At 38.3% G+C, this 22,500-nt stretch overlaps 2 protein-coding genes across 4 annotated transcripts in view; one reads left to right on the top strand and one right to left on the bottom strand.

The window, feature by feature from the left end:
• The window catches only part of LOC113822612 (maltase A3), a 24,503-nt gene extending 7,308 nt beyond the window's left edge, over positions 1–17,195 (top strand). For all 3 annotated transcript variants that reach the window (XM_070144496.1, XM_070144495.1, XM_070144497.1), the window contains 10 exons: positions 12–172; positions 1,628–1,753; positions 2,400–2,478; positions 5,754–5,904; positions 6,191–6,398; positions 9,273–9,393; positions 11,557–11,691; positions 12,655–12,850; positions 13,369–13,524; positions 17,054–17,195. In XM_070144496.1, the coding sequence (XP_070000597.1) occupies positions 12–172; positions 1,628–1,753; positions 2,400–2,478; positions 5,754–5,904; positions 6,191–6,398; positions 9,273–9,393; positions 11,557–11,691; positions 12,655–12,850; positions 13,369–13,524; positions 17,054–17,129 (1,409 nt within the window). In that variant the 3' untranslated portion in view covers positions 17,130–17,195. The remainder of the gene's footprint in view (positions 1–11; positions 173–1,627; positions 1,754–2,399; positions 2,479–5,753; positions 5,905–6,190; positions 6,399–9,272; positions 9,394–11,556; positions 11,692–12,654; positions 12,851–13,368; positions 13,525–17,053) is intronic.
• Positions 17,196–17,962: 767 nt separating this feature from the next.
• The window catches only part of CD98hc (CD98 heavy chain), a 6,066-nt gene continuing 1,528 nt past the window's right edge, over positions 17,963–22,500 (bottom strand). Inside the window, exons 2-10 of the mRNA XM_027375138.2 lie at positions 21,986–22,140; positions 21,641–21,804; positions 21,305–21,429; positions 20,850–21,011; positions 20,463–20,587; positions 20,015–20,126; positions 19,655–19,887; positions 18,464–18,610; positions 17,963–18,326 (exon numbers count right to left, since the gene is read on the bottom strand). Coding sequence (XP_027230939.1) covers positions 18,242–18,326; positions 18,464–18,610; positions 19,655–19,887; positions 20,015–20,126; positions 20,463–20,587; positions 20,850–21,011; positions 21,305–21,429; positions 21,641–21,804; positions 21,986–22,140 — 1,308 coding nt within the window. The 3' untranslated portion in view covers positions 17,963–18,241. The remainder of the gene's footprint in view (positions 18,327–18,463; positions 18,611–19,654; positions 19,888–20,014; positions 20,127–20,462; positions 20,588–20,849; positions 21,012–21,304; positions 21,430–21,640; positions 21,805–21,985; positions 22,141–22,500) is intronic.

Below are 22,500 nucleotides of genomic sequence, written 5' to 3'. Positions count from 1 at the left end.
TCGACCCGAAGGCCTGAAGCTGATGATGGACTTCGTGCCGAACCACAGCAGCGACGAGCACCAGTGGTTCGCCAAGTCCAAGCGGCGGGAGGAACCCTACACGGACTACTACGTCTGGGCGGATCCGAAGGGCTTCAACGAGACCGGCCAGCCCATCCCGCCCAACAACTGGGTGAGTTGAAGGAGGGGGAGGGAGGGTGGGGGGGGGTTTCCGCGGGTGTGAGTCGGACAAGGACTATTTTTTTTTTTTTTTTTTTTTTTTTTTTTTTTTTTTTTTTTGACGGATGTGAGTTGAACAGGGACTTTTTTCTTTATTTTTTTTTCTTTTTTTGGACGGGTGTGGGTTGAAGAAGGACTTTTTTTTATTTTTTTTTATTTTTTTGGACGGATGTGAGTTGAACAGGGACTTTTTTTCATTATTTTTGGACGGGTATGGGTTGAACAAAGACTAGTCTTGTTGAATCTTTAGTGGGTGTAAGTTGAACAAGGATTAATCTTGTTAAATCTACGCTGAGTTTGATTAAGACAAATCTGTTGATTTTTTTCCCGGTAAGATTGCGAATATCCTTAACATTGATTGATGATGATAATAGTCATGATGATGAAGATGATGATAGCGACAAGAAAAGGACTAAGGACTACATAATAATAACGTTGAATAGCTAATTCAAACCAAACAAAAATATAATCATAAAATTAACCAAAATCACCAATGGTACCACCCTCACCCTCCAACGATTCGATAAAATACATCCACCCTTTCATCCTTCTCTTCCCTTTTGGAATACAAACAAACACCTACACCCACCCTTTTCATCCTTCTCTTCCCTTTTGGAATACAAACAAACACCTACACCCACCCTTTTCATCCTTCTCTTCCCTCTTTGAAATACAAACACCTACACCCACCCTTTTCATCCTTCTCTTCCCTTCTGGAATACAAACAAACACCTATACCCACCTTTTTCATCCTTCTCTTCGCTTTTGGAATACAGTAAACACCTACACCCACCCTTTTCATCCTCCTCCCCCTTTTTGGAATACAAACAAACACCTACACCCACCCTTTTCATCATCCTCTTCCCTTTTGGAATACAAACAAACACCTACACCCACCCTTTTCATCCTCCTCCCCCTTTTTAGAATACAAACACCTACACCCACCCTTTTCATCCTTCTCTTCCCTTTTTAGAATACAAACACCTACACCCACCCTTTTCATCCTCCTCCCCCTTTTTAGAATATATACACCTACACCCACCCTTTTCATCCTAATCCCCCTTTTTAGAATATAAACACCTACACCCACCCTTTTCATCCTTCTCTTCCCTTTTGGAATACAAACAAATACCTACACCCACCCTTTTCATCCTAATCCCCCCTTTTAGAATACAAACACCTACACCCACCCTTTTCATCCTTCTCCCCCTTTTTGGAATACAAACAAACACCTACGCCCACCCTTTTCATCCTCCTCTTCCCTTTTGGAATACAAACAAACACCTACACCCACCCTTTTCATCATCCTCTTCCCTTTTGGAATACAGACAAACACCTACACCCACCCTTTTCATCCTTCTCCCCCTTTTTGGAATACAAACAAACACCCCATCCACTTGCCTTCCAGCTGAGTGTCTTCCGAGGATCGGCGTGGACTTGGGTGGAAGAAAGACAGCAGTTCTATTACCACCAGTTTTTGGCCAAACAACCCGACCTGAACTACCGAAACGAGCGAGTGAGAGAGGAAATGAAGGTAATAATAAGTTGAGAGTATTTCTGGAATCCGTTAATTGTAGAAAGAGAGGATACGGGTGATGATAGTGATGGTTATGTGGATAGAGGTGATAGTAGTAGTGATAGTAGTGTAGTGGTAGTGTATAGAAAGAATGGGGGTGATGATAGTGATGGTTATGTGGATAGAGGTGATAGTAGTAGTGATAGTAGTGTAGTGGTTGTGGTAGTAGTAGTAGTAGCAATAGTAGATGTAGTAGTAGTAGTAGAAGCAGTTGTAGTAATAGTAGAAGTGGTAGTAGTAGTAGTAGGAGTAGTAGTAGTAGTTGTAGTAAAATAAGTGGTAGTAGTTGTAGTAGTAATAGTATAAGCAATAGTTATTGTAGTAGTAGTAATAGTAGAAGTAGTAGTGGTAGCAGTAGTAGTAGAAGTAGTAGTAGAAGAAGTAGTAGTAGTAGTGGTGGTGTGGTGGTAGTAGTAGTAAAAGAAGCAGTAGTAGTGATAATTATTAACATTTGTATGATAATGACGAAAATAAAAAGAAGCAAACAAAGAGAATCACAATAAAGATACAATCAACAAGCTGTAATTCCACTTTAAGAAGTTTTGTTATATTTGCAAAGTTAAACACCTATGAAATTTGTTCTACATCGAGACGGAAATTTCAGAACGTGCTACGGTTTTGGCTCGACAAGGGCGTGGACGGTTTTCGGGTGGACGCTATAACACACCTGTTCGAAGTTCAAGGTAACCCGTTGTTGCTTTTCCTATTCATTTATTGCTATTACTATTTTGTGTGTGTATTTTCGTCTTTTTTCTTGTCTTTTTTAAGTGAGTAGGTTGTTCTTCGTGTTTGCTAGAGAACGTTTTAGCTTTTTGTTGTACTATGTTATTCTTTGTATTTGTAAGATAATATAGTCATCTTCTATGAGTTCATAATTTATTCACTATCTTAAAGCGTTTTAAGCAGGGGAGCGCTTGGCAAGAATTCTTGCCAAACGCTGTACTGTTCCCTGCTTAAAACGCTTTCCAAGGCAGGCAGGCCCTCTTCAGTGATGCCAGACATGTGGAAATGTCTTTTTATAAAGTACAAATTATAACGGTCCTTGATGAGCATAGAAATATCCAAATAAAACACGAAATATACATACTTGGGTTTTAAAAGCAATATTCCCACCAAAAATCTCGGAAAGAGATAACTTATGCACAAGTCGAGGGTGGAGTTTATTTCACCTGCGGTTGATAACAGTTTGAGCGCGCAATTCAAAACAACTGACAAGCTAGCGCCGCATCAAGATGGCAGAGAAGTAAATAAATACCCAAACATCTTAACAAAGCGCAATATTTTCTCCTATATTCATATAAACTTCCGATTGGCAGTCCTTTCATTCTGACGCGTTATCAAAACAAATGAATATCCCTGAATTAAAATATAGGCCTACCCATTCCCATATATCCGATTTTATGAGGTTAAATATAACAAATCATCGAATATAATATCAACAGAAGAATGTTGCTAGAATTTCTCAGACTTTTTCACTTGAAATATTCTTTATTTCATAAAATAGCAGATATATTCTCGATTTAAAAAGACGAGAAGTTTAACAATAAGAGGAAAATTGTTCGTCTTATAATCATTTATTATTCATAAGTAAAACTTCTTATTCCCATAATCTCCATTATCTCCTTTCGTTTCCAGTTAATTTCAATTTCTTTGAATATGATTTTAAGAAAATTACAGAATCAGATACCGTGAAAAATTATTTATCTGATAAGATATTAAGCGGGGTTCCTGGCCAACGCCCTCATTCAAAAGATCGTGACCGGTACGGTACGCGAGCGACGCCGTTGCCATGGTGACGGTACACCGCTTGACTTAGCAAGCGCAAGTCAAGCCATCTACGGAGATCGCTTGAGAAAGCAAGCGAAATGCTTGAGTTAGCAAGAAAAACGCTTGAGATTTCAGGCAAGAACTTTCGCTGCTTAAAACGCTTTTAGCATCAGTATTTATGAACAAAAGCAATATGTTTTTCCCATGCAGGGTGTATTATCAACTAGGAATCGGGAATTATGAGCAAAGGTAATTTATTTCCAATCTAAAATTCACATTCTGTTACCAACGTAAACACGGGAATTATAAACAAACTCCCGCAAGCTCAGAATCCCTAACATTATTATGATCGTCGGTTGGACACATAGTCCTGCCAACTGTACCCCATGATCCGGCGTAGAGACTTGTTACAAAAGGCATCAAGGCGTGACTCCAAGGCACTAGATAGCGTCCAGGTTTCGTTTCCATAGAGCAAAACTGAAAGTATCAAGGCCTTAAAGACACATAATTTAGTCCTTCTGCATAGGTACCGGCACCTCCAAATACTCTTGTTGACTGAGTTCATGGTTCCTGCTGCCAGACCATTCCGTCTGACCCTGATCTCACAGCCCAGAAACATGAACTGCACTGCCAAGGTATGTAAACCTCTCTGTGACTTCAACGTCCTTACCACAAGCACGTATTGACTAAACAGGTTCTCCTAGCAGGCTCCCAAATTCCTGGATCTTGGTCTTAGTCCAGGATACCTGTAAGCCCAGGGGCTTCGCCTTATTGCTAAATGCATCAAGAGCCACTAGCAGAGATTCCAGAGACTCATATAGATGTTGCCCAGTGTTCCACACTGACTTTGGAAAGTAGCTCTGTCCATTATCCAATCCATGCAAGTGTTGAGGTGTTAGCGCAAGGACACAGCCTTGCCTCAATCCTGAGTTAACAGGGAAGAAGCTCGACAGGCCCCCACAACACTTTACAGCACTTTCAGTACTAGTATATAGGCTTGCTATGGGATCCAATAATCCGTGTTGGAATTCCTCTAAGCCTCAGGATCTCCCACAACGATTCGTGATGCACCGAATCAAACGTTTGCTTGAGGTCGACGTAGGCTGCGAGCAGCCCACGACCGAACTCACGACGGCGTTCTACAAGGATACAGTCTATTGTGAACTTGCATGGAATTAATTCAGATTGCTCCGGTCCTCGTTGCCTTAGCAGGTGGTTGCGGATCCATTTCAGAATGTGGCCGAAAACCTTGCCTCGTATACTGAGCAATGTGATGCCACGATACGGTGCCCACAGTCCGAACGATCTCCTTTCCACTTCCACGCCCCTCAGCAGGTCAGGGGGAATGAAACCGGAATGTCAGATGGCAGCCAGGACAGCATGCAAGCCCCATGCCATAGGCTCACCCCCAGCCTTTAGCAGTTCAACAGAGATATCGAATATACCTGCAGCTTTCCCGCCTATCAGCTTAGAGATCTCCCTAACCTCAGTCAGGGTAGGGGGATCTTCACTGATGGGTGGATCAGGGACAGGGATTGCGACATCCCTTGCAGCTAGACTAACTGCTGGAGGGTCTACCTAATACAATTACTCTAAATACTCTGCCCAACATTCACGAACCTCAACATGATCTAAGATGATACACATCCATCCACTGAGTGACTGCAGATATATGTGAAGAGGGATTTGAGTTCAGTTTTCTCAGGGCATCCTGCTGTACAGACTGGAAATTCCAAGCTCCCACCCAAACAGACCACCTGAGGTTAAATCTCAGGCAGTTGCTCCAGGCAGATGCCACCTCTGCCTCCCCTGCCGACGTTACCCCATGTAAAAGGGGGTGGCAGGCTGTGGGGCCCATCATCTGCCTGTGGAATTCCCGAGAGCTTTGCCCCACAGGCCTCACATTGGGGTGGCGGCTGCCAGAGCGCAGGCGGGACAGGTAACACGTTCCCAACCTGAGCCTCAGCAGCCCCCTTCCCCCGGGACCCACAGCCAGCCTCACTTGCTGGGTGGGAGGGGCAGATCCCCTCTCCCCAGCACTTCCATTTAAATTTTGCGCTGCCGAAATATATACATATATATGTATATATATATGTAAGTGCATGTATATATATGTATATGTATGTCTGTGTGTACTTATATAGATTTAAATATATATATTTGTTTTTTTCTTTTTTTTTTTTCGAACCAGACTTGAGTCAAGATGAGCCCGTAGCCTCTCACTCCGGCACCGACGACCCGCTGGACTACGGCTACCTCAACCACACCCTCACACTCAACCAGCCGGAGACATTCACCGTCGTCAAGGAGTGGAGGGACGTCTTGGATCAGTACCCGGATAAGTGAGTTCTGAGGTTGTTGTTGTTTTTTTCTCTTCTTCTTCTTCATTGAGAGAGAGATTAATAAACATGGATGGAGGGAAAGATGGATAGCTTAGTAGATACTTAAAGACATATAACGCACATGCGCAACATAAATGATAATAACAATAACAATGAGGAAAAATCAATCAACCAACCAATAATGAACAACAAAACCGTTATGAAAAACAGATAAATAAACAAAAAAAAAATCCACCACCACAAGACCAACCGCAGCTCCATCTCCTCCTCCTCCTCCTCTCCACAGGGCCATGATCATCGAAGTCTTCGGCGAAGAAATCGAAGAAGTGATGAAGTATTATGGAAACGACAGCGTTCCCTTGGCCGATTTTCCGTTCAATTTCCTGCTGATCGAACATTTACGTAACCGGAGCGACCTCACCGGATTCGCTCTCAAGGATACCATTGACTTGTGGATGGATAACATGCCGGAGGGAAAGTGGCCGAATTGGGTGGTAAGTGGAGGGTGAGTTCGTTAAAAGTGGATGATGGGTTGGCTGAAGTGGATGGTGGATGGTGATGTTGTTTAAGTGGAGGGTGAGTTCGTTAAAAGTGGATAATGGGTTAGCTGAAGTGGATGGTGAGGTTGTTAAGTGGTTAGGGAGGTTGTTAAAGTGGAGGGTGAGTTCGTTAAAAGTGGATGATGGGCTGGCTGAAGTGGATGGTGGTTGGTGAGGTTGTTAAGTGGTTAGGGAGGTTGTCAAAGTGGATGGTGAGGTTGTTAAGTGGTTTGGGAGGTTGTTAAAGTGGAGGGTGAGTTCGTTAAAAGTGGATGATGGGTTGGCTGAAGTGGATGGTGGATGGTGAGGTTGTTAAGTGGTTAGGGAGGTTGTTAAAGTGGATGGTGAGGTTGTTAAGTGGTTTGGGTGGTAAGTGGAGGGTGAGTTCGTTAAAAGTGGATGAGGGGTTGGCTGAAGTGGATGGTGGATGGTGAGGTTGTTAAGTGGTTAGGGAGGTTGTTAAAGTGGAGGGTGAGTTCGTTAAAAGTGGATGATGAGTTTTTAAGTGGATGGTGAGGTTGTTAAGTGGTTAGGGAGGTTGTTAAAGTGGAGGGTGAGTTCGTTAAAAGTGGATGGTGAGGTTGTTAAGTGGTTAGGGAGGTTGTTAAAGTGGAGGGTGAGTTCGTTAAAAGTGGATGATGAGTTTTTAAGTGGATGGTGAGGTTGTTAAGTGGTTTGGGAGGTTGTTAAAGTGGAGGGTGAGTTCGTTAAAAGTGGATAATGGGTTAGCTGAAGTGGATGGTGAGGTTGTTAAGTGGTTAGGGAGGTTGTTAAAGTGGAGGGTGAGTTCGTTAAAAGTGGATGATGAGTTTTTAAGTGGATGGTGAGGTTGTTAAGTGGTTAGGGAGGTTGTTTAAGTGGAGGGTGAGTTCGTTAAAAGTGGATGATGGGTTGGCTGAAGTGGATGGTGGATGGTGAGGTTGTTAAGTGGTTAGGGAGGTTGTTAAAGTGGAGGGTGAGTTCGTTAAAAGTGGATGATGGGCTGGCTGAAGTGGATGGTGGTTGGTGAGGTTGTTAAGTGGTTAGGGAGGTTGTTAAAGTGGAGGGTGAGTCCGTTAAAATTGGATGATGGGCTGGCTGAAGTGGATGGTGGATGGTGAGGTTGTTAAGTGGTTAGGGAGGTTGCTAAAGTGGATGGTTAATTCGTTAAAGTGGATGATGGGCTGGCTGAAGTGGATGGTAAGGTTGTTAAGTGGATAGTGAGTTTGTTAAAGTGGATGGTGAGGTTAAGTGGTTAGTGTTGTCAAAGTGGATGGTGAGGTTGTTAAGTGGTTAGTGAGGTTGTCAACGTGGATGGTAGGATGGTGAAGCTATTAAAGTGGATGATGGGGTTGTCTAAGTGGATAGTGGTATGGTTAGATTGTTAAATGGTTAGTGAGGGTGTCAAAGTGGATGGTAGGATGACGAAGCTGTTAAAGTGGATGGTGGGATGGTGAGGTTAAAGTTGGTGATGAGTTTGCTTAAGTGATGAGCTGGGTGGTGAGTTTGATAAAGTGGATGTTGAGGTTACACTGGATGGTGGGATGATGGATGACGAGGTTGTTAAGTGGATGATGGGATGGTGGGGTTGTTAAGTGGATGACGAGTTTGTTAAAGTGGATGATGAGCTTGCTAAGTGGATGGTTGGATGTAGAGGTTGTTAAAGTGGATGGTGAGTTTATTTAAGTGGATGGTGACGTTAAGTGGCTGAACTCAAGTGGTTTGATGATGAATTTAAGAAAGGGGATGGTGAATTTGATAAGTGGATGGTGAATTTACTAAGTGGATGATGAATTTATTAAGTGAATGATGAATTTACTAAGTGGATGGTGAATTTACTAAATGGATGGCGAATTTACTAAGTGGATGATGAATTTATTAAGTGAATGATGAATTTACTAAGTGGATGGTGAATTTACTAAATGGATGGCGAATTTACTAAGTGGATGATGAATTTATTAAGTGAATGATGAATTTACTAAGTGGATGGTGAATTTACTAAATGGATGGCGAATTTACTAAGTGGATGATGATTTTACTAAGTGTATGATGAATTTACAAAGTGGATGATGAATTTACTAAGTGAATAAGGTATTAGTCAAGTGGATTTTGTTGTGACAGATTTTGAGAAATTAATGGCGAGCGTGAAATCATTTTGGTAATATAAGTTATAACCGTATATATGGTATTACCTGTATACGTGTAAAGTAGCAGAATTTAATAAAATGAACAAGTTTACAATGGAAAATATACCATTTAGAGCGTTCTGTGAATATTTATAATTCATTTTGCTTCGTTTTTTTTTTATTATTATTATTGTTAATGATGATGTACTTTGCCTTGATATTTTTTATAGACTTCGAACTTCAGGAAATTTTATGATTGACTTTCCAACTTCCTCCCACCCCCGCCTATCTCCCACACCCATCTACCTCCTCCCTCATCTTCCTTACCCACCTCCTCTCCACTCTTCCTCCCTCCCACCTCCTGCTTCCTCCTTCCTTCCCCACTCTTCTTCCTCCCCACTCTTCTTCCACCCTCCCACCTCCCGCTTCCACCCTCCCATCTCCTCCACCTCCCTCTTCCCCCTTCCTCCTTACCTCCCCCCACCTCCCCCTTCCTCCTCCTCCCCACTCTTCTTCCACCCTCCCACCTCCCGCTTTCACCCTCCCATCTCCTCCACCTCCCCCTTCCTCCTCACCTCCCCCCACCTCCCCCTTCCCCCTTCCTCCTTACCTCCCCTCACCTCCCGCTTCCACCCTCCCATCTCCCCCCCACCTCCCCCCTACTTTTCCTCCCTCCCACCTCCCCCTCCCACCTCCCCACCTCCCCCCCCACCTCTCCCAACAGCTCGGCAACCACGACTACGGGCGGGTTGCTTCTCGTTTCGGCACCGATGCTGTGGACGCCCTCAACATGCTGGTGCTGCTGTTGCCAGGCACGCCCGTCACCTACAACGGAGAAGAGATCGGTGAGGAAGAGTTGGAGATGAGGGAGAGGGGGAGGAGGAGGGAGGGAGAAGAGAAGGGGAAGAGATTGGAGATGAGAGAGAGGGGGGAGAGGGGAGGAGGAGGGAGGGAGAAGAGAAGGGGAAGAGGTTGATGAGGAAAAGATGGAGGAGGAGGGGAAGGAGGGAGAAGGAAAGGGGAAGAGTTGGAGATGAGAGAGAGGGGAAGGAGGAGGGAGGGAGAAGGGAAGGGGAAGAGGTTGATGAGGAAAAGATGGAGGAGGAGGGGAAGGAGGGAGAAGGGAAGGGGAAGAGTTGGAGATGAGAGAGAGGGGGAGGAGGAGGGAGGGAGAAGAGAAGGGGAAGAGGTTGATGAGGAAAAAATGGAGGAGTAGGGAAAGGAGGGAGAAGGGAAGGGGAAGAGATCGGTGAGGAAGAGTTGGAGATGAGAGAGAGGGGGAGGAGGGGTAGGAGGGGAAGGAGGAGTAAGGGAAGGGGAAGAGATTGGAGAGGAAGAGTTGGAGATGAGGGAGAGGGGGAGGAGGAGGGAGGGAGAAGAGAAGGGGAAGAGGTTGATGAGGAAAAAATGGAGGAGGAGGGGAAGGAGGGGTAGGAGGAGTAGGGAAAGGAGGGAGAAGGGAAGGAGAAGAGATCGGTGAGGAAGAGTTGGAGATGAGAGAGAGGGGAGGAGGAGGGAGGGAGAAGAGAAGGGGAAGATATTGGAGATGAGAGAGAGGGGAGGAGGAGGGGAGGGAGGGAGAAGGGGAAGAGATCGGTGAGGAAAAGATGGGGAGGAGAGAGAGGGGAGGGAGAAGAGGAAAAGGGAAGGGGAAGAGATCGGTGAGGAAAAGTTGGATATGAGAGAGAGGAGAGGAAAGGGAAGGAAGGAGGGAGAAGGGAAGGGGAGGAGATTGGTGAGGAAAAGATGGAGTAGGGGGGAGAGGAGGGGAAGGATGGAGAAGGGGGAGAAGGGAAGGGGAAGAGATGGAGGAGGAAAAGTTGGAGATGAGAGAGAGGGGAGGAGGAGGGAGAAGGGGGAGAAGGGAAGGGGAAGAGATTGGTGAGGAAAAGATGGAGATAAGAGAGAGGGGAAGGAGGGGTAGGAGGGGGAGGGGTAGGAGGGGTAGGGGAAGGGGGGGGAAGGGTTTAGGGAATGAGATTGGCGAGGAAAAGATGGAGGAGAGGGGGAGAGGATGAGAAGGAGGGGTAGGAGGGGGAGGGAAGGAAAAGGAGGAGAAGAGAGGGTGAAAGGTTTAGGGGTTTGGGGTAGGGAGAGAGGGGTGGGTGGGGAGGGGAAAGGGATAGGGGGTAGGGAGAGAGAAGGGGTGGGCGAGGGAGGAGGAGGGCGAGGATGGGATGGAGGGGGAGGAGGAAGGAGGGAAAGGGAGGAGGTAAGGATGAAGGAGAAATAAGAGAGAATGAGAAATCAGAGAGGGAGGGAGAAAAGGAAGGAGTGCAAGAGGAGACGAGAGGGAGAGAGGAAGGACGAGAAGATAGGGAGAGAAAAGGGGAATGAAAGGAGACCAAAGGAGAACAAAAGACAACACATTTTTCACATATCATAGAGAGGAGATCGTGAGGGCTGGGTCACAATTATACTTCAATTTATGATGAATATTATTCGTTTTAGGATGTAATGATGATAACAAATAATAAATACAATTAGTTTTAGGATATTACTAGTCTGATTATTGTTTACTGATGAAAATTATATGATATGCCCTTCTTTTATTTAAACAACAAAATCATGAAATAGAAATAAAAACAAATCTTTAAGAACATCTACGATATTTCAGTTTGGTTATATTGTGATTCAAATTGTTTAATGATATCCCTCATTTTGAAACATTTGGAAAGTTTAGCTTCAAATGAAATTCCTTTAGATGTATATATTTAGCATCCTGTTTCCATACCATTATCAGATCCTTTTTCCATCCTTCTATCCATCTAACTACGATATCCTTTTACATACTGCGACGGTATCCTCTTCAGACTCGCCATGATATCCTTTTCAGTCTCATTATGATATCCATTTGCATCCTACTATCAAATCCTTCTTGCATCCTACATTAATATCCAAATCAGTTTCACTATAACATCCTTTTTCAACCCCCACTACCATATCCTTCTGCATCCTCCTATGAAGTCCCTCAGCGTCTCACTACAACGCCCCTTTCCTTCCCCTAGGTATGGTGAACACATTTATATCGTGGGAGGACACGCAGGACCCCCAAGGATGCCGCTACGGTCCTGAACACTACCAGGAGTTCAGCCGAGATCCCGAGAGGACGCCAATGCAGTGGGACAACACCTCCTTCGCAGGTTTTTTCAGGAGTACTTGTTTTTGGGGGGTCCTTGCGTCTCCCTCCCTCTCACTACTTCTATGGCTACCTCTCTCTCTGTCTCTGTTTGTCTATTTCTCTGTCTGTGTCCGTCTCTCTCTCTCTCTCTCTCTACTTTTATCGCTCTCTCTCTCTGTCTATCTATTTATCTGTCTGTCTCTCTCTCTTTCATTTTCTGTTTCTGTTTCTGTTTCTGTTTCTGTTTCTGTTTCTGTTTCTGTTTCTTTTTCTTTTTCTTTTTCTTTTTCTTTCTTTCTTTCTTTCTTTCTTTCTTTCTTTCTTTCTTTCTTTCTTTCTTTCTTTCTTTCTTTCTTTCTTTCTTTCTTTCTTTCTTTCTTTCTCTCTCTCTCTCTCTCTCTCTCTCTCTAACTGTCGTTTGTTATTCGGCGCTTTGTACGAATTTTGGGGGGCACAGAGAAGAGAGAGAAGGAGGGGGGGGGGGGAAGACAATCAGACAGGCAGGGAAGCAGACAGAAAACAGAACAGAACAAAACATAGAAACCCTTTTACAGTGGTTCCCTTTTTGTTCAGGCAACCCCAATCATACAAGTCTAGACATGACCGCGACTCCAGACTGTTCTACATTGTTAAAGCTTATATTATATTATTATATTATATTATATTATCGTGTCTATGTTTTTCGATGAATATATACAGAATTCCAAACATAAATCAAAACAATTACGATTATATTTTCTTTAGTTCGAATTTCGTCAGAATTCAGTGTGTTATTTTCGATTGCATTCTAAATTGTGTAATAATCAAACAAAATTTAGCCAGTAGCCCTCAACCAATACGTGACTCCCTATATGCTGAAAACATCTCAAAATTGAGAACTTGACCACGTTTGATATTTTATGATCTTGGCGACCCCAGGATGAAAGCCTGGTGACCCTCAGCTCGGGAAAGGCTGACCTACAAGGCGTTTTCTCAAAATTTCCAGGTTTTACCAAAGGCAACAGCACATGGCTGCCGGTGAACGAGAACTACAAGGAGGTCAATGTCAAGGCACAACTCCAGGCAGAGGAGAGCCACTTGAAGATATACAAAGAACTTGCAGCTTTACGAAAAGAGGAACCGTTTGTGCGAGGTCATGTAGCTTACCCTGTGGTCACCTTCGAAATCTTTTCTGTGATGAGGTAATGTCAGGATTCACTTCAGAGGGCTGTGCTCCCTTCAGGTTGGCATGTTGTATTTTTACAGTCACGTGATAATGAAAAGAATATTTAGTATTATCTGATATATATCTTGTAGAAAAGGTATGAAGGAGAATGAATATCTTCACAATACAAGAGATTATTTGACCTAACCTAACCGGTTAAATACATCTCTTGTATTGTGAAAATGTTCGTTCTCATTCCTACCTTTTCTACATTTGTCAACATGAATACGGTTCATATATCTTTTTTTTTAGAAACAGATAATCAGCAGGAGAAGAAAATGGACCATTGATAATAAGCATGCATATATATATTTTTTTATCCTTTCTTTTTACTTTACTCTTCTTTCTCTTTTTTCTTTTTTTAAGTTCTTTTTTCTTTCTCTTTCTCTGTCTCTTTACTGAAACTAGATTTTTTTTAAATCAGAGAAAAACTACGTTAATTCTAAGCAAACCTAATCACACCCACTACCTCCCCCCTCCCCCCTCCACCTCAAGGTATCTCGAAGGCTATGAGAGCTACCTGCTCGTGATCAACACCTCTGAGGGCGAAGTGGAGGTCGACCTTCACCACCACTCGAACGTGGAGCTCCCGCCGAGTGCCGTGGTCATCCTCCGCTCTGTCACTGACACGTCGAACTCCACGGTGCCAGGGTAAGAGCCACTGAAAAAAAAACTTGTGCGTTGGTTCTCGTCGCTGTTTTTTTTTTCGTGTTGCTTGTTATCTGTCGTTGTTATTGTTGCTGTTGTTGTTATGAATTATTGTTATCATTATTATTATTGTTGTTGTTGTTGTTGTTGTTATTGTTTTTGGTTTTTGGTTTTCGTGTTGCTTGTTATCTGTCGTTATTATTGTTGCTGTTGTTGTTATGAATTATTGTTATCATTATTATTATTGTTGTTGTTGTTATTGTTTTTGGTTTTTGTTTTTCGTGTTGCTTGTTATCTGTCGTTATTATTGTTGCTGTTGTTGTTATGAATTATTGTTATCATTATTGTTTTTGTTGTTGTTATTGTTTTTGTTTTTTGGTTTTCGTGTTGCTTGTTATCTGTCGTTATTATTGTTGCTGTTGTTGTTATGAATTATTGTTATCATTATTATTATTGTTGTTGTTGTTGTTGTTATTGTTTTTGGTTTTTGTTTTTCGTGTTGCTTGTTCTCTGTCGTTATTATTGTTGCTGTTGTTGTTATGAATTATTGTTATCATTATTATTATTATTGTTGTTGTTGTTGTTATTGTTTTTGGTTTTTGTTTTTCGTGTTGCTTGTTATCTGTCGTTATTATTGTTGCTGTTGTTGTTATGGATTATTGTTATCATTATTATTGTTGTTGTTGTTGTTTTTGTGTTTGGTTTTTGTTTTTCGTGTTGCTTGTTATCTGTCGTTATTATTGTTGCTGTTGTTGTTATGAATTATTGTTATCATTATTATTATTGTTGTTGTTGTTGTTGTTGTTATTGTTTTTGGTTTTTGGTTTTCGTGTTGCTTGTTATCTGTCGTTATTATTGTTGCTGTTGTTGTTATGGATTATTGTTATCATTATTATTATTGTTGTTGTTGTTGTTGTTATTGTTTTTGTTTTTTGTTTTTCGTGTTGCTTGTTATCTGTCGTTATTATTGTTGCTGTTGTTGTTATGAATTATTGTTATCATTATTATTATTGTTGTTGTTATTGTTTTTGGTTTTTGTTTTCCGTGTTGCTTGTTATCTGTCGTTATTATTGTTGCTGTTGTTGTTATGGATTATTGTTATCATTATTATTATTGTTGTTGTTGTTGTTATTGTTTTTGGTTTTTGTTTTTCGTGTTGCTTGTTATCTGTCGTTATTATTGTTGCTGTTGTTGTTATGGATTATTGTTATCATTATTATTATTATTAATGTTGCTGCTGCTGTTATTGATTATTGTTATCATTATTATTGTTGTTGTTGTTCTTGTTGCTATTGTTATTATTGTTGTTGTTATTGTTATTACTGTTATCACTATTCTTATTGTTATTATTAAGTATTATTATTATTATTGTTATCATTAAATATTATTATTATTATTGTTATTGTTGATGTCATTGTTATTGTCATTATTATTGTTATGATTATTATTATCATTATTATTATTATTTATTATTATTATTATTATTGTTATTGTTGATGTTGTTATTGTCATTATCATTATTATTATCATCATCATCATTATTATTATTATTATTTTTATTATTATTATTATTATTATTATTATTATTATTATTATTATTATTATTATTATTATTATTATTATTATCATTATTATTATTATTATTATTATTATTATTATTATTATTATTATTATTATTAATATCATTATCATTATCATTATTATTATTATTATTATTATTATTATTATTATTATTATTATTATTATTATTATTATTATTATTATTATTATTATTATTATTATTATAACCATCATCGTTATTATTAGTATTATTAATATTATTATCATTAATGTTATCATCTTCATTAGTGTTATTCTTGTTATTATTAATTATTATTATCATCATCATCATTATTATTATCATTATCAGTAGTAGCGAGATTAATAATACTATTGTTAATATTGTTGTTATTACTATTGTTACCATCATTAAGATTATAGTAATAGCAATGATGATGACTATTATTATTATTGTTGTTATTATTTATTATTATTATTATTATTATTATTATTATTATTATCAGTATTATTATCATTATTATTATTGTTATTATTATTATTATTATTATCATTATTATTATTATTGTTATTATTGTTATTGTCATTGTTGCTGTTATTATTATTATTATTATTATTATTATTATTATTATTATTATTATTATTATAAAATTATTATTATCATTAGTATCTTTACTATCATTATAACTATTATCATCATTTTTACCATTATTACTAGTGTAATTATTGTTGTTATTATTATAGCAGTAATTATTGTTATTGTTATTACTATGACCATCATTATTATTATCATGTTATTATTCTCATTATCATTATCATCATTATTATTGTTATTAATGTTACTATTATCATTAATATTATTGTTATTATCATTATTACCCTCCGCTAAAGAGGTAATGTTTTGTTAATGCTGGTTAGTTGGTTTGTTAGCAGGATAACTCAAAAAGTTATTTTTTTATCAGAAGAGTGTCTTCGCCCAACGAGAATGCCATAAAATTATTGTTATAATTTTTTTTCAATCCTTTCTTTTTACTTTACTTTTCTTTTTTATGTTCTTCTCTTTTCTTTCTCTTTCTCTGTCTCTTTACTGAAGCTAGATAGAAAAAAAAAACAGAAAATTTGGATTGACATAAAATTTCGGTGAAGCGAATCATATGATCCGAATCCAATTAATGTTTAAAGCATTGCAACATGGATAGCTGGAACTTTTGGGCGCTTTAACTAGTATTATTATTGTTGTTATATTATTTTTATTAATAATATTGTCATCATCATCAACATTATTATTATTGTTATTATTATTATTATTATATCATTAACATTATTATCATTATTATTATTGGCATTATTAACAGTATTGGTAACATTATTATTAGTAGTAGTATCATTATCATTATTATTATTATTATTATTATTATTATTATTTTTATTATTATTAATATTATTATTAATTGTTGTTGTTGTTGTTGTTGTTGTTGCTTTCAGTGTAATTCTTCGTGTGAATATTCGGATTGCATCAGTTACCTTATATCTTGCCGGATTATACGTTTCTAGCTGCCATTACAATCATCACTGTTGTTGCTGTTTAATCATTATTACAATTCGTATCATCATTGTCATTAATATCATCATTACCATTATTATAATCTTCATTATTATCAGTATCAGTGTCAGTATTATTAATACTTTTTTAATTGCCGTCTTTATTATCGTTTTCATTATCAGTATATCATTATCTTCATTATAACCCTTAGTTATCATCATTACTATCATTATCAATATTATTACCATTACTATTCTCACCATTATCATCATTGCCATTACTATCGCCATATTATTATCCTTAGTTATCAACATCTTTAATCATAATTGTCATTTTAATTTTTCTTCTTGATTTCTTCAACGAGCATGAACAACCACGCTTAAATGTTTGCAATTTCTCTTCTTTCTAAGTATAATTACTTCTTTTCCACAGGTCTGTCGTGAAGCTGAGTGAACTGATTCTTGTTCCAGGTGAAGGTTTATTACTGAACCTGATAGAAGAAGAATAATCATGTTTTTAAAAAAATAATTCTAAAAGCAAAGTGTATTATTGTGTAATTAAATATAACAGCGTTTCCGGTGTTTAGAAAATAAACCTTCCCATAAAAATAATTCTGTTGAACAATAGACATAATAAACAGTGTTCAAGATATAGCACATTACCATAGATTATTAAAAACTTAGTATATATTATATTTTACATTTAGTATAGTTTAAGGCACTTTTGATTAATTGCACGATCGATTGATATCCGACATTCACTAGAAAACTCAACTACTTCCTTTTCTACATTACCTCATAAATCATTACTTTATTCCCACAGCTACTTCTCATTAAACTAAATGAATTTCTTTAGTCATTTCAGTACATGATGGTAATGGTTTCAATTTACGTTAACCTGTAAGACATCAAGCCTCTACATCACAATATTTCTTATTATTGTTTCAATCCAGTTTCTATGCTCACATAACAATCCAGTATGTATACATAACAGCTCAATTTGTGGCACAAATCTAATTCACTTTTGACTGATAATTACTGATTTTTTTTTTCCAAATTAATGGGCTTTAGAAACCTACAACACAGTAAGCATTTCCCTTTTAATGGAAATACTAGGTTTACTTTGTGGAATAATATCATAAAGGTTTTATACTTTTTTCCAAGGTATGACTAACAATATAGTGTTCTGTTTTCTTTTAAGTAAAAGCATCGAAAGTGAAACAGATTTTGTCTATTATAAGCAGGATTGATGAAAAGCTTTTGTATTTCCATATAACGTTTGATAGTAAAATTTCACTTATTATTTTTTTTCAACAAAAGGATTTGCTTATAAAAACAAATGTTGTTTTTGAATTATTTTATCTCGTGGCAACTAATGGCCTTATCCTTTGGGTTTTAGGTATCTTTTTTTTTACATATACGTCCCCTTATGGGAAATATTAAGTAGATTAAATGTTTTACGCAATCTTTGTGCATATTCATCAAGCAGCAGTTACCAGCAATTCTCCATATTATTTAGGAATGTGTGGCCTTCAAGAGTTGCCAGCAGGGGAATGTGATCCCGAGCTCAAGGGAGAAGAATTGCCATCTTGTTTGCTTTCAGTTGCTTGTTCTTGGACACTTAGAGGCTGGGCACAAACTGTACCACAATGCCTTCATAAGGACCAAGGTGAACACTGGACAAACTTTGTTTTCCCCTTGGCGATCTGGAAGAGAAAGCAATTTTGTTGTTTTAGTTTCATTTTTTCTTCACCTTTGCAAATTGTTTGGCAATTCATACAAAAGTTAATTCATATTAAATGAAAGGAAAATAACACTAAACCCAGTCTGTAAAAACACTCACTTGTCTGCAGGATCCTCTTGATAGTTAGCCTCTAAGCTAACGTCTCCACTCGCATCCACACCTTTTATAGTTGTGAAATCGATTGTAGCATTGTTAACGCTGTTCATGTTAACTGCTACTGCATAGCCTGGAGTACCCTTCAATACTCTGAAGAAAACAAATTAAGTACATATTAATATATTGCCATTCAATTTCAGATATAAGACTCACTTCCACGACAACTGAATATATACATTTTACTCCCGTTTATATTTTGACAAAATTGTTTTTCTCATAGATCTACTACCTTATTCTTTATTCATTCTCTTGTTTTAAAGAATCAAAATCAACCCTTTCATTTCAATTGATAATTCATATTATTATGCCAAACCTACATCTTAGTACAAGTCCGAATCATACATTTCACCAAATTTTCTCAAATCTGGTAACAAGGCTCTTTTCCCCTCATGCAAATTTGATCAGGGGTGTCCTCATCTTTATCAATTATCATGCCATGCTAACTTCTACAATCACTGTTAAACCGACAGTATTACTGTACTGTCAGTATCTAAACTTCAAACTTCTATTGGCCAAAACTCCCTCAAATCTAATTAAATAGCAGTTCTGAAGATTTACAGCATCCAAAACTAAATTCCATTTCATTAATCTATTTATTAGGGAAAAAAGTTATTAAAGTAACATAAAAAAGGTATCAATATAGGAAACAGCTATAATAAGGGAAAGTTATCAAAATATTAGGGACAAGCTATCACATACTCTCCATAACATGTCTTTTGCATGAGCATTTTTTTCATTCTACAGTATGTTACAACTCATCAGCATGAAGTAATTGCCATATCTTTCTTAATCACCAAGTCCAATACCAAAGCAAAACTTGACTCTCCAAGCATTCTCTAAGCATTACTAGCACAACACCTTATCATGCAAAAATGTATAGGCATTGCATATGTAACCCTGTACACTTTAAAAACTTACGGAATCCTGTTAGCGGGAAGAGATTATTAAAATGAATAACTGTCACAGATAAACCACCTCCCTTACATCATATTTTAAATGATTAGCTATTGAGTTTGCTCAAAATAATATATCCCCTTCTAGTTATACTGTCATACTTCACTCTCAAAACAATATACTACCTTGTTAGTAAAACGTTATGCTTCACTCATAAAAAACAAATCTCAAGCTTCCCACCTGGCAAAGGCCACGACATCTTCCTCTGTGCTGTTAACAAATGTCATGGTTCCGATTTTAATAGACTCCTTCATCCTAATATCTGACAGCTGCTTGATTTCTTCCTTCTGAGATGCCAGGTAATCTTTATCGACTCCAGACAAGATTGGGGTTCCAGGTACCAAGAAGAGGGACATTGTGACCAGACGCACCATCTCCGGAGTGATCTTGCTTTCAGCTACCTTGGGGTTGTACTGAAAAGGAAAGTCCAAACTTTAAAAATCTAATATTATCTTATATGAAAAACAATTTCCTATTGGTGCATTATATCTGCATTTGTACCAGCTTAAATAAAGGTTCTCTATCCATTCCTTAGCTTACCTTATAGTACGTCCAGTCACTAACATGTCCATCGAGGAATGCCTTGAACATCTCCGCGTTGAAGCCGCTCACCAGTTCATTGCTCATGTCAGTAACGTTGCTCACAACAGCCCTATGGAAATCAAATAATTATGTCAACAAAATTTCTTACACAGGAGACTCAATTACTTCTCTGACAGTTCTATCTTGTAACTAATTGCATAATTTATAAATCAAAAAAATATTTACATTATATATTTACAAAATATTTCTCAAAAAAGTCTAATAATAATAATCAAGAAACAACTGGTCTATTGTGAACATCCTTGCACTTAAAGAAATAAGCTAAGGAAACACAGTAAGCTTACGTCCCATATATTCTTGCAATTGCTACTAGTTTTCCCTATGTTTAAGTATTCTTATAGTCACTCTAAGAACATCCACACAAGAGTATTCTCTGCATACATACCCATCAACCTCATCCTTGAGAGCAGCGTTGATAGTATCCCTAGCATCTCGAAGTTCCTGTGTGTCTGCATTGGCCATCAAGAACGCTTTCACGCCCTTGCTAACCCACACATCCCTCAGGACATCCTGTAATAAGATGAATAATGAAGTGAATAATGATGTCAAGGTTAGCTGCAATAATAGCATGAGAGACAATGTAAATAGCAAAATATATATATATTAAACTTATTCACAAAAATGACAAATAAAGTGATAATACCTTTCATATCAATGATAAGAATAATGAGGCCCACATTACCAATAATAAAAAACAACAGCTAATAAATTACTTTAATGATACAACAATGTGATAATGAAAAGTAGTCAGACATTTTGTTTTTCAACTTACCGTTAAAGCTGAGATCAGGTCTGGGTTGCTGAAGTTGAACTCCCCACCAGAGTTTGGTATGAAGAAGTCCTTGTAGCTGTCATTCTTGAACCAACTGTTGTCAGCGCTGACTTGTGACGGAACGAAGTCAGTGATCACATTCAGGTTGTTCTCCTTGGCAACCTGTTAAGATCAGACAATACGTAAGAATCGTTTTCATCATGAAGTGAGGAAGTGCTAGAAGGGAAAGGAGAAGGAGGCGATCAAAACACCATCTTCAAAAGGATCTGAAATTGCCATAAAACAAAAGAAAGAAAAATCTAAAATCATGTTTATATCAATAAAGAAAAAATAAAAAAATAGTTATAATACTAGCATACTAGCAATTGTACCTACAGACCTCCCAATTTTACTGGAATAAACAGCTGGACATGGAATAAAACAAGTCTTCACAAACATAAAGGCAAAATACTTACAGCAAGAATATTCTTAATTTCTTCCGAATCGTATGCGGCAGACTCCTTCTCAAAGTCCAGAGGACTGATCAAATCTTCCAGATACACCGATGTCATACCAAGTACCTTTGCCATTTCAACCACATCTGCAAGAAAATAAAAAAGTTTTCCATTATTTCAATCATGAGATTCTGTTCATTACAATCTTCCTCTATTCATTCATTATTCTCTCACTCGCTTGGAAATGGCAGACAAAGGAAAATTTGAAAACTCCATTGAGAGAGACAAAAGAAAATTTGAAAACACAGCACAGGAATCAACCGGGACAGACAGACAGAAGACAATTTGGAAACCCACCATTAGGATTCACATCGCCAGAGCTGTCAGCATCGACACCGTTCACCACATCATACTGAAGTATTGCCGATTCCTGAACCCATTCCAGTTTCTCTTGAGGAGCGCAGCGTGGAGCCTGAATGATAATTACAATAGCAACCACAAGCATGGCCACCCAACCAAGCCTGAAATAACAAAGGAGAATAAGATATTAACATCATTCTTCCATTACCTTCCTTTGGCTAGCGACCACTTCACAATATCCAAACGATTCACCTAAATGACAATTCCCATTACATCATCCAATAAACAATAACCTTGGATAATCCAAACACATTTCAATGTAAGAAAGAAAGTCATACTAACCAGAAGATGATGAAGAGAGCCCAGCGCAGTCGCACCCAGAAAGGGTCATCGCTGTACTTCATCAACTCTTCCTTAGTAAGGCCTGAGAATGCAGGGACTGTTCCCATGTCAATCCTTGCGTCGCCATTTGGAGGGTCACTCTGGGTGAACTTTGCCTGTTGAAGGGAAAGAAATATAAAAATGGTTAAAACCACACATAATCACAGTGACACTTTTAAGCTTAATTGTTAATTTTTTGTCTTTCTGATTTCCTTTATAATATTCACTGATACTTTTGGCTAATTTGCTTATTTGTCTTTTCCATTTCTTTCCTAATATTGTGAAAGGCTATCAACATTAATTGTTAATTCTAAATAAGGTCATGATTTGATAGATGTGTTGATAAATTTAGGAGATAAGAGCTTACAAGAAGTCTTTATTGTAATTACGACAGTGGCATTCACCCAAAATACACTTGAAATGTGATAAGTGCCTGAAAGCCAAAGTCTTTGTCCAAACCACTAATGGAGTCGTCC

This window comes from Penaeus vannamei, chromosome 32 (genome assembly GCF_042767895.1).
Source record: "Penaeus vannamei isolate JL-2024 chromosome 32, ASM4276789v1, whole genome shotgun sequence".
NCBI lineage: Eukaryota > Metazoa > Arthropoda > Malacostraca > Decapoda > Penaeidae > Penaeus > Penaeus vannamei.
The sequence above is the reverse complement of the archived record's forward strand: the minus strand, read 5'-3'. Positions and strand labels throughout refer to the sequence as shown.